The sequence below is a fragment of the Pan troglodytes genome, chromosome 10 (genome assembly GCF_028858775.2).
Source record: "Pan troglodytes isolate AG18354 chromosome 10, NHGRI_mPanTro3-v2.0_pri, whole genome shotgun sequence".
Classification (NCBI taxonomy): domain Eukaryota; kingdom Metazoa; phylum Chordata; class Mammalia; order Primates; family Hominidae; genus Pan; species Pan troglodytes.
The window spans coordinates 120079299-120091611 of NC_072408.2; the positions used below are offsets into that span (position 1 = coordinate 120079299).

The window sequence follows — 12313 nt, forward strand, 5'->3', positions numbered from 1 at the left end:
AGATTGGGGCTAGATTTGGGGGCTGCAGTTAATCGGGAGGTGGGAGAGGGACGCATGTGCTAAAAAAAGATGCCATTGCCCTCCCTAAGCAGCAAGGAAGTGTTTGTGGAAGGCTTTTGGTGCCAGCAGGATCTAGGCAGCTGGGCCCTGCTCAGATTGTGGCACTGCCAGCTCTCTGGGGCAGCTCCGCAGTTTGGAGCTGCTTCTGAAGCCATCTGCACCCACCTGCCTGCTCCCCTTGAAGTCACCACATACCTGTAAACATGTAGATGCCACAAGCTGCAGGGGCAGCTAGTTCAGCTGCTCACTGACTGGTGAACCTCTTCTCTATTGAAATGTCCATAACCAATAGCTATGGAGCCTCTTTTTGAGGCCACGTGGTGATGGGGTACTCACTGCCTCTGTAGACAGGTGCCCCTGGAGGGCAAGGGCTGCCTAGTTCCTACAGTCCCCACTAAGGGCCCAGCACCTAGGAGCTGACCTTGGGCAGGGACAACCCTGGGAATGTCTGCTAAACAAAGGAGTAGATGAACAGGCCAGTTGTTGGTCTTAGAATATTTTCATTAAGAATTATTTCCCGGCCAGGCGCGGTGGCTCACGCCTGTAATCCCAGCACTTTGGGAGGCCAAGGCAGTTGGATCACTTGAGGTCAGGAGTTTGAGACCAGCCTGGCCAACATGGTAAAACCCCGTCTCTTCCAAAAAATACAAAAATTAGCCGGGTGCGTTGGTGCACGCCTGTAGTCCCAGCTACTCAGGAGGCTGAAGCACAAGAATTGCTTGAACCTGAGAAGTAGAGGTTGTAGTGAGATGAGATTGCACCGCTGTACTCCAGCCTGGGCGACAGAGCAACTCTGTCTCAAAAAAAAGAAAAAATACATAAAAATTAAAAAATAAAAATAGAAGAATTCTTTCCGGCCAGGTGCAATGGCTCACACCTGTAATCCTAGAACTCTGGGAGGGCGAGGCAGGTGGATTGCTTGAGCCTAGGAGTTTGAGACCACCCTGATCAACATGGCAAGACCCCATCTCTACAAAAAAAAAAAAATTAGCTGGGCATGGTGGCACATGCCTATAGTCCCAGCTACTCTGGAGGCTTAGGTGGGAGGATGGCTTGAGCCTAAGAGGTTGAGGCTGCAGTGAGCCGTGATAGTGCCACTGCACTACAGCCTGGGCTCAATAAAAAGAATTATTTCCAAATGGAGGCCAAGGGGAGAGGATCGCCTGAGTCCAGGAATTTGAGTCTAGCTTGGACAACGTAGTGAGACCCTGTCTCTAAAACTAAAGCCCTCTGTGCCAGTCCATCATTTCTAGTTATTACAAAGCCCTTTCAGATCTAGCAGAAACACCCTGTGAAGTCCATTCCCGAGTCCTCGTTCCACCATTGGCAGCACTGCTACGTGTCTGCCCTCACCCACCAGCCATGTGTGGTCTGTGGCCACGGGGCACATGTTTTGTCTCTGTGGTGCTCACTGTCCCATGGTGGGGCTCCAGCCAGCTCCCTGCATCCTTGGTGCTCCATGGTCACCTGTTGCCTTCGGCGGCCAGCCCTTGAGGCCTAGGCCACAGCCCCCCTGCCTGTTAGGAGTTTGGTACAGGAATAGGGAAAAGGGAGAGGGATGTAGCAGCAGCCAGCTCTAAAGATCCTCTCCCGTTGTTCTAAGGAGTCAGTCTTTTTCTGCAGGCAAGCCATGGAAGGATTTTAAGTAGTGGAGTGACACCGTGAGACTTCGGCCTTACCTGATTGATTCATCCTGCCTCAAGGCGTCTGGGTCAGGTGGTCAGGAAAGGCCTGGACAGTGAGAGTGAGTCCAGGTTGCTGCTGGCTTTCAGGTGAAAGACAAGAGGCCCCGAAGACCTCTTCAGTAGAGATGAGAGGGACGAGATCTTTCCAGACCTGGTGAGTTACAGGCCATGAGGAGTGAAAAAGAAGATCGGGTTAAGATTTCTGGCTCTGAGGACTGTCCTCCCAGGGCAGCCAGAAGCTTGGTCCTTCCTGTCTCAGTGGTCCTTGTGGATTTCAGTTGAATGGAACTGTCCTTTGTGGCTTTGAAGAGTTATGTATGGGGGAAGAGGGACTATCTCTCACCCAAACCAGGACACCTAAAGATTAGCAAAGGTTACCTGCTCCCAGGAGAAACCTGTTGCTGGGAGTGTCAGTGAGGCTTGTTAGCAAGGAATGGCCTGCACCGTGGGACTCGTCGGGCCACCTGGTCCCAGGGATGCTGCGGTATAAGTGGTAAGGGATAGGGGAGCTTTTGAGGAGGACCAGACATCGTCTCCCCACCAGGAATGGGCTGAGAGAGCTCCTGAGCACAAGGAGGAAGCTCCTGTCAATTCGAGGAGACCCCTGTGTGAGAAGAAGGGCGGGAAGGCTCCAAAGGGGGTCTTCACGGCAGCCGCTCACATAGACACTCGTGTCTAGTGTCAAGTGGGAGGGTGGCACTAATGGCTGCTGCCATCTGTGCCAGCTGGCAGCTGCCTGCCCCGCTCCATCATTGTTATTTATGTTACCTAGGACTCTTCTGTGTTGCCGGTGCCAGCCCCTGCTGGGGCATATGGAGGTCGTGGAGGACAGGGCATGGGCTCACGAGGACGCAGCTCCATCCAGCTGCTTGCCTGTGGCTTTTTCTGCTCAGGAGTCACGTTTTGGCTCGGGCTTCCCTGATCCACATGAGCAGATTGAGGAAGGTGGTTTGACCTTCTTCTGTCTCTGCCTAGGGCTTAGTTCTTTCAGAAATGAGCATTGGGATCAGGGTAGGGAATGCTGCTCTGTTGCTATTGGGAAGAGAAGGGTCAGAATTACCAAGTTCAAACTGCACCCAGATGTCCCACCTCCTACTTGCAACTCCACTGTAGTGATGGAAATGCTAGTGTATTTTTGGTCCTTTTGGCACTAACTACCCTGTCACGCTTTTGTAGTTTCTGATTCTTGAGAGGCAAGTAGTCTACCAATTGGGAGCTAGGCAGCCTAGTTTGGGATCCCAGCCCCGCTTCTCACTAGGAGCATGACCCGGGGAGGTTACTTAGCCTCTCTGCACCTTAGTTTCCTCAAGTCTGAGGTGGGAATAGTAATATTACCTACTTCGGAGGGCTGTTGTAAGAACTAAGTGGGTTAACAGATAGATACAATGTATTTAGATAGGTATCAGTTATCTGTTGATAATAATATTACCTACTTGGCAGGATTGTTGTAAGAACTAAGTAGGTTAATAGATACAATGTATTTAGATAGGTGTCAGTTATCTGTTGCCCTTGTATCAAATCACTGCCCCAACATAGTGCCTTAAGATAGCAACATTTATTTTGCTTGAGTTTGCAGTTTGAGCAGGGCTTGGTGGAGTTGCCTTTTTGCTGTTGTATGTAACATCTGTTTGGACAGCTTAACTGGGGCTGGAGGATCTATTTTTGAGATGGGTCCTTGATGTGGCAGAGAGGTTGGTGCTACCCCTTGGCTGGGTGCTCAGCTGGGCTGTGAACTGGAGCCTTGAGTCTTCTGTCTCCACCAGCTGCTTGGGCTTCCTTACAAAATGGTCGCTCGGTTCCACAAGTAAGTGCCCCAAGAGAATAAGGTGAAAGTATTTTTATAACCTCAGAAGTCATGAGGTTCCCTGTTCTCTGTTAGTGATAGCAGTCATAAAGGCTCACCTGATTTCAAGAGGAAGAAACACAGCTTCTACCTGTGTGTGGAGAAGCGGCAAGGTTCCAGAAGAGCATGGAAGGTGAAAGATAATACGGTGGCCATTTATGGAAAATAAAATCTGCCGCAGGTTAGGTTTTGGCATATAGTAAACCTCAATAAATGTTTGCTACCAGTAGTTTAAAATCATCATCTGCATTCCTCATCCCAACTCCTCTTCCTTAGAGAGGTGGTAGTATAGTGCAGTGGTTAAGTGCATCTGCTCTGGAGGCAAGCTGCTAGGGGCCAAAGCCTGGCTCAGCCCTTATAGCTGTGTGATCTTGGACAGATTGTTTAGCCTCTTGGCAAATTTCTTGAAAGATAAACAAACCACCAAAGCTTTCTCAATAAGAATAGAAAACCTGAGTGGCCCTATATGTACTGAAGAAGGTTAATATGTAATAAAAACTTTCCCAGAAAGAAAACTTCAGGCCCAGATAGCTTTCCTGGTGAACGGTATACATTAGGGAAGAAATAATACCAATTTGACACAAATTCTTCCAGAAAATTGAAAAGGAGGAAATGTTTTCTAGCCCATTTTATGAGGCCAGCATTACCTTGATACCCAAACCAGCAAAGACCTCACAAGGAAAGAAACCTCGGACCAACATTCTACATGGATGTAGATGCAAAAAATTTAAACAATTTTGCAAATGCAATAATATATAAAAAGGATAATACATCATGACTAGGGGGACTTAGCTCAGGAATGCAGGGTTGGTTTAATGTTCAAAAATCAATCATTGTAATTCACTATATTAACCAAAGGAAAAAGAAAAACCATATACAGGTTGAATATCCCTTATCCAAAATGCGTGGGGCCAGAAGTATTTCCGATTTTTAATTTTTTTCAGATTTTGGAGTATTTGCATTATACTTACTGGTTGAGTATTTCTAACCTGAAAATCCGGAATGCTCCAGTGAACGTTTTCTTTGAGTGTCATGTTGGTGCTCAAAAAGTTTGGAATTTTGGAGCATTTGGATTTCAGATTTTCGGATTAGGGATACTCAAGCTGAAATCGTCTTGAAGTAGACACAGAAAGTGTTTGACAAAATCCAACACCCATTCATGGTAAGATCTCACAACAAACTAGGCATAGAAAGGAATTTCCTCAGACTGATAAAGGATATCTACGAGAAACTTCTAGCTTACATCATACTGAGTGGTGAAAAACTGAATGCTTTTCCCCTAAGATCAGGAATGAGACAAAGATATCCCTTCTCATCATTTTTATTCAGTATTGTAAGGGAGGTTCTAAACAGTGCCATAAGGCAAGAAAAACGAAAGTCATCTGGATTAGAAAGGAAGAAATAAAACTGTCCTTATTCTCAGACAACATGATCTTCTGTATAGAAACGCCCATGACAAATTTACAAAAGAGGCCACTAGACCTTTTAAGTGAGTTTATCAAGGTTGCAGGCTAGAAGGCCAACATATAAGAATCAGCTGTATTTCTGTATCCTAACAACAAACAATTGGAAATTGAGATTAAAGGGCAACTTCATTTGCAACAGCATCGGAAATATAAAAGACTTAGTGATAAATCTAACAAAAGATGTGTCAGGTCTGTATACTGAAAGCTGTAAAATATTGCTAAGAGAAATTTAAAAAGATAAAAATAAACTGACAGATATACCATATTCATGGGTTTTTAAGATGTCTCCCCAATAGATCTGACATAATTTCAATCAAATCCCAGCAGGCTTTTTTTTTTTAAGTAGAAATTGACTAATAATTATTATTAATTAATTTTTTTTTTTTTGAGACAGAGTCTCAGTCTGTAAGCCAAGCTGGAGTGCAGTGGCGCAATCTCAGCTCACTGCAACCTCCACCTCCTGGGCTCAAGTGAGTCTCATGCCTCAGCCTCCTGAGTAGCTGGGACTACAGGCGCATGCCACCATGCCCGGCTAATTTTTTGTATTTTAGTAGAGATGGGCGGGGTTTCACTATGTTGCCCAGGGTGGTCTCGAACTCCTAAGCTCAGGTGATCCACCTGCCTTGGCCTCCCTAAGTGCTAGGATTACAGGCATGAGCCACTGCGCCTGGCCTGTTATTATTATTGAGACAGGATCTTGCTCTGTCACCCAGGCTGGAGTGCAGTAGCTATGATCATAGCTCACTCTAGCCTTGACCTCTCAAGCTCAAGCCATCCTCCCACCTCAGCCTCCTGAGTAGCTGGGACTACAGGTGCAAGCCACCATGCCCAGCTATTTTTTATACTTTTTGTTATGAGGTCGTAGTATGTTACCCAGACTGGTCTTCAACTCCTGACCTGAAGTGATCCATCCACCTCAGCCTCCCAAAGTGCTGGGATTATAGGCACATGCTACTGTGCCTGCCTAATTTTTTTACTTAAAAAAAATTTTTTTTTTTGTAGAGGTAGGGTCTCACTATATTCCCCAGGCTGGGTATGCATGTATGTATGTATTTATTTATTTGGACTCCTGGATTAGGGACAAAGAAATTGACTAATTCTAAAGTTTATATGGAAGTTCAAAAGAACTGGGCTAGCCAAAACAACTTTGAAAAAAATATGAACAAAGTTGGAGGATTAACACTACCTGATTTTAAGACTTATAAAGCCTCAGTAACCAAGACGTCGAGGTATTGATGTGAAATCTTTATTTTTCTTTTTTAAAGACAGTGTCTTTCTGTGTTGTCCAGGCTGGCTTGAACTACTGGGCTAAGGTGATCCTCTCGCCTCAGCCTCCTAGGCACTGGGACTACAGGCTTATACCACTGTGCCTTGATGTGGAATCTTTTTTATTTTAATTTTTTTGTAGAGACAAGATCTCACTGCGTTGCCCAGGTTAGTCTTGAACTCTTGGGCTCAAGTGATCCTCCCCACCCTAGCCTGATGTGAAATCTTTATGACCAGGGGTTAGGCAAAGATTTCTTAGATATGATATCAAAAGTATTAATCTGTAAAAAGAATAAATGGATAAGGTGGCCTTCATCAAAATTTTTAAAACTTCTGTTTTAGTGACCTTTGAAAGGCACTGTTAGAAAAGAATGAGAAGACAAACCACAAGTGGGAAAATATTTGCAAATCATCATGTATCTGATAGACTTGTATCCAGAGTGTATAAAAGAGCTCTCAATTTAATAATAATAATAAAAAAGAAAAAGGTGAAAGATCTGGACACTTCAAAGAAGATAGACAGATGGTAAATAAACATATGGAAAGATGTGCAACATTATTGTTAGGAAAATGCAAATTTCAAGCATGAACATGAAAAACAATGATATACCACTACCCATCTTTTGAAATGCTTAAAGTTGGCCAGGCGCAGCAGCCCATGCCTGTGATCCCAACACTTTGGGAGGCCGAGGCGGGCAGATCACCTGAGGTTCGGAATTCAAGGACAGCCTGGCCAACATGGTGAAACCTCATCTCTACTAAAAATATTTAAAAATTAGCCAGGCATGGTGGTGCGTGCCTGTAATCCCAGCTACTCAGGAGGCTGAGGCAGGAGGATCACTTGAACCCAGGAAGTGGAGGTTTCAGTGAGCTGAGATGGCACCACTGCACTCCAGCCTGGGCGACAGAGTGAGACCGTCTCAAAAAAAAAAAAAATGCTTAAAAAGAGTGAGCATATCAACAGTTGGTGGAGATGTGGAGGAACTGGAACTCTCATATACTGCTAGTGAGAATGTAAAATGGTACAATCATTTTGGAAAACAGTTGGGCAGTTTTGTAAAAAGTTAAACGTGTGATCTAGCTATTTCACCTCTAGCTTTACCAAAAGAAACAAAAAGTGTATGTCCACACAAAGCCCTGAATGAATGTTCATAGCAACTTTGAAATAACCCAAAACTAGAAACAATCTTAACTGTTCATCAACAGGTGAATGGATAAACTGTGGTATATTTATTACTCAGCAAAGAAACAGAATGAACTGTTGGTACACAGTGCAATGTGGATGAGTTTTTAAATAATTATTCTGAGTGAAAGAATCCAAGCAAAAAAAAAAGAATATATACTGTATTATTCCATTTATATAATACATCATGTAAATATATATATTATATGTAATAATAGATGCAGATTCATCTAATAGTAACAGAATGCAGCTCAGTGGTTGCCTGGGCATGGATGGGCAAGGAGGCACGGGAGGGTGATGGATATGTTATCTTGATTGTTGTGATGATTTTATAGATATGCACGTAGGTCAAAATGTATCAAACTGTATTCTTAAAACATATACTGTTTATTGTGGCACAACTTAGCGAAACTGTTTTTAAAAATGGGTAGGGTTGGCCAGGCACGATGGCTCACATCTATAATCCCAGAACTTTGGGAGGCCCAGGCGGCTGGATCACTTGAGGTCAGGAGTTCAAGACCAACCTGGCCAACATGCCGAAACCCTGTCTCTACTAAAAATACAAAAATTAGCTGGGCATGGTGTTAGGCACCTGTAATCCCAGCTGCTCGGGAGGCTGAGGTGGGAGAATCACTTGAACCTGGGAAGCAGAGGTTACAGTGAGCCGAGATCACGCCATTGCATTCCAGCCTGGGTGACAGAGTGAGACTCCATCTCAAAAAAAGGAAGAAAGAAAAAACAAGGGTGGAGTGGCTGGGCACAGTGGCCCACACCTGTAATCTCAACACTTTGGGAGGCCAAGGCAGAAGAATTGCTTGATTCCAGGAGTTCAAGACCAGCCTGGGCAACAAAGGGAGACTCCATCTCTATAAAAATACAAAAATTAGCCAGGCGTGATGGTGCATGACTGTAGTCCTAGCTGCTCAGGAGGCTGGAGCAGGAGGATCTCTTGAACTCAAGAGTTTAAGACTGCAGTGAGCCATGCTTGTGCCGCTGTACTCCATTCTGGGTGACAGAGTGAGATCTTGTGTCTTAAAAAAAGCAGGGAGCTGGGGAAGTAAGTTTCATGTGGCTGGACCTCATTGCTCATGACTGGCAATTCAAGATCAGAAGGACCTTTTGCAACCCAGCAGGCCTTTGAGCCCTGTCAGTTTCCTGTCCCTTGCATGGTTGTAAGCCTTACACATTTGCTTTCTGCCAACTGTTCAAATCCCAGTATCAAAACATTAGTTTTTTTTTTTTTTTTTTTTTGAGACGGAGTCTTGCTCTGTCCCCCAGGCTAGAGTAATGATGCGATTTTGGCTCACTGCAACCTCCGCCTCCCAGGTTCAAGTGATTCTCATGCCTCAGCCTCCTGAGTAGCTGGGATTACAGGCACCTTCCACCACGCCTGGCTACTTTTTGTATTTTTAGTAGAGTTGAGGTTTCGTCATGTTGGCCATGCTGGTCTTGAACTCCTGATCTCAGGTGATCCGTCCACCTTGGCCTCCCAAAGTGCTGGGATTACAGGCGTGAGCCACCGTGCTCAGCCCAAAACATTCGATTCTTTATCTTCCTTCAGGTGGATCATTTACAATGCGGATTTACAGATTTCTCTCAGATTCACTTCTTCCCAATGAATGCGTCATTTCTTGGTGCCGTTGTTTACTGTGTGTAAACTACTGAATTTCAGGATTATTGTGACAAACTCAACTCAGACTCAATGGGATCTGTTTATCAGCTTGGATTTTGGAAATTAAGGGGTAGATTTCAGGCACAGCTGGATTCCAGAGGTGCAGCTGGTGTTAGTGTTATCTATTGGTTATTGTTTTGTTGTCTGCTGATTTCCTTCTCAGGCAAGTTTTCCCCATGCAGTGGCAGAGGCAGCCGCCAGCAACAACAGGGAAAGAGCCCCTCCTTCCTAATTGGCCCGGGAACAGTTTCAAGTTCAGCTGTCACTGGCCGGACTTGGGTCAGCAGCTATGCCTGAACGCCCAAGGGAGATGAGGGGCTTATTGCCAGGCCCAGGTCACCTGCCTGGGAACCAGGGGTGGAGTCGGCCAGAGCCAAACAATGTGGACAGAGAGCAAGGAGGGGATGTTCTACAGAGACAGATGGCCCAGTGTTGCTGGGAGAGGAGGGCGTGGCTGTCAGCAGGGAAGAGCAACAGATGGCCCTGCACCAGGGGACAAATCCAGTTGTTTTTAATTTTTAACTAAGTAGGATATTAATATGCTTCCAAAACTCAAAGGATTCAAAAAGGGTCCGTCTACCCTATTCCTTATAGCCCTTGTAGGGCGACTGATTTCATTGACTTCTCATTTTTCCTTCCTGTGTTTCTTTTGGTAAAGATAAGTCGATGTATTTATGTTTTCTTGTTTCCTCCCTTTTGTTCACATTAGAGAGCATACTATTTGTACTCTTTTGTACTTGCTTTTTTCACTTATCAAGAGAAAGGAAAACATTTTTAACCAGCTGTGCTAATTCTTGCCGTTATCAGTACACAGCATGGAGGTTAATTTGAAGATGACGGGATGTCCATGTGAGCATATGAAGGGACTGCCAGGCTTTTCTTCTGCCAAACGGTGTCTTTATGCTCTTAAGCCTGGGTGCCAAGTGAATCTCTCTCCTCTTCCAATGCAGATGGCGGCAGCTATGCCATCCACGACTCCCAGGCCCCCAGTCTCAGCTCTGGGGGTGAGAGTTCCCCCTCCAGCCCCGTACACAACTGGGAGATGAATTACCAAGAGGCAGCAATCTACCTCCAGGTGAGTATCTCCAGTCAGGCCCTGGCAGTTGTCTGCACCTGTTGGTGGGGTGGGGCAGCCAAGACTCTGTTAGGTGCCCAGAAATTCAGTTCCAGCATCGGTTCATGCTGCTGCTGCTCGTGTGTGAGCTTCAGGTTCATAAGATAGGCTGACCTGACTGTGCTCATAGGGGAAAACTGCTGTGCACCAGCTTGTCTTCAGACCCCTGTTTAGGGCTGTGCCATCCCCCACAATTCCCAGAGTCTGTCCACTCGGCCTTCCCTGCCACCCTGCCTCTTCTCAGGGCACACTGAGAGGCCACGTTCTCAGGAGGGAATTCTTTACATACTGAATGCTATAGCTTTATTCCCGTTTAACTTGTTGCTGCTTTCCTGTTTGCTATTTTAGAAATTTTTTTTTTTTTTGAAAAAAATATTTTTGGCCAGGCATGGTCGCTCATGCCTGTAATCCCAGCACTTTGGGAGGCCAAGGCCTGCAGATCACTTGAGATCAGGAGTTCGAGATCAGCCTGGCCAACATAGTGAAACCCTGTCTCTACTAAAAATACAAAAAATTAGCTGGGCGTGGTGGTGGGCGCCTGTAATCCCAGCTACTCGGGAGGCTGAGACAGGAGAATCGCATGAGATGGAGGTTGCAGTGAGCCGAGATTGCACCACTGCACTTCAGCCTGGGCGACAATGCAAGACTCTGTCTCCAAAACAAACAAAAAATTTTGTATTTTTGTGTGAAAGTAATACATGCTTATTACAATAAATTTAGATACAAAGAGGAATGAAGAAACATTCACCTAAGGCAGTCACTGTCAACATTATTTCCTTCCAGGTTTAAAAAAAATGTATTATAAGAATAATATATCTGTTTTCCAAAAAAGTCACATGGTATGTGCAATTTTATAGTCTGCTTTTTTTTTCATAGCATAAGCTTTTTTTTTTTTTTTTTTTCTTTTTTTGGAGACAGTCTCACTCCATCACCCAGGCTGGAGTTGAATTGCAGTGGCTTGATCTCGGCTTGGTGCAACCTCTGCCTCCCGGGTTCAAGCAATTTTCCTGCCTCAGCCTCCGGAGTAGCTGGGACCACAGGCACGTGCCACCATGCCCGGCTAATTTTTGTATTTTTAGTAGAGATGGGGTTTCGCCATGTTGGCCAGGCTGGTCTCAAACTCTTGACCTCAGGTGATCCGCCCACCTCAGCCTCCCAAAGTGCTGGGGTTACAGGCATGAGCCACCACACCTGGCTATGTAAATAGCTTTAAATTATATCAGGTAAATTATTCTAATTTACTTAACCTGATAATCTTGAATATTTTCCCTTATTGTAAATTATAGTCCAAGGACAATCTATACGTAGCACCCTCACCCCCTTACATCTAGGATTATTTTACTAGGAAAGTAAAAGAAATGGAAATTCTAAGAAATGGAATTACCGGGTAGAAGGAATCAACAATTTTTAGGGCCTTGATGTTCAGCATGGAATCCTCTGCACAGGAAGTATTTCCTCTTTACTGACGGCCCCACTGGCGGTGACATTTTAACCTTAATCTCGCCAATCTTGTCACTATCAGATTTCAGTTTCTGGTTTGCATTGAGTAAGAGTTTGGATGAGGAAACAGACTTTTTCTTAAATGCATTCGAATCATAATTTTCCCTAATCTTTCTTATGTGAAGCAGGTCTCCACTGCAAGTATTTATTTTGTCATTTAAAAAGGATTTAGTGAAATTCAAGCCTGGGCAACATGGCAGAACCCATCTCTGGAAAAAATACAAAAATTAGCCAGGCGTGGCATGTGTACCCTCTAGTCCTAGCCGCTTGTGAGACTGAGGTGAAGGGATCGCCTGAGTCCACGAAGTTGAGGCTCCAGTGAGCCGTGTTTGTGTCACTGCACTTCAGCCTGGGTGACAAAATGAGACCCTGTCTAACAACAACAAAAAAAGATTTAATGAAATTTAGACATTTGTTTGATGGTTGTTCAATCATCTGTTTCTCATATGTTCATGCAGCATCATATACACCTAAATGATCATGTTTTGTTTCAAATTAAGGCAACAGAATGTTTTAGGGAAATT

At 44.8% G+C, this 12313-nt stretch overlaps 1 protein-coding gene across 15 annotated transcripts in view; it reads left to right on the plus strand.

Moving 5' to 3' along the window:
- Positions 1-12313, plus strand: part of TPCN1 (two pore segment channel 1) — a 74623-nt gene that overhangs the window by 26004 nt on the left and 36306 nt on the right. For 14 of the 15 annotated variants that reach the window (XR_010147787.1, XR_010147788.1, XR_010147789.1 and 11 more), the window contains one exon: positions 10126-10250. Coding sequence is in view for 11 of the 15 variants with exons in the window: in XM_054663633.2 (XP_054519608.2) it covers positions 10126-10250 (125 nt within the window). In the remaining 4 variants the exon portion in view is untranslated. Of the gene's footprint in view, positions 1-1683; positions 1900-10125; positions 10251-12313 lie in introns of those variants that run through there. The other variant, XM_063785021.1, reaches the window with a different exon arrangement.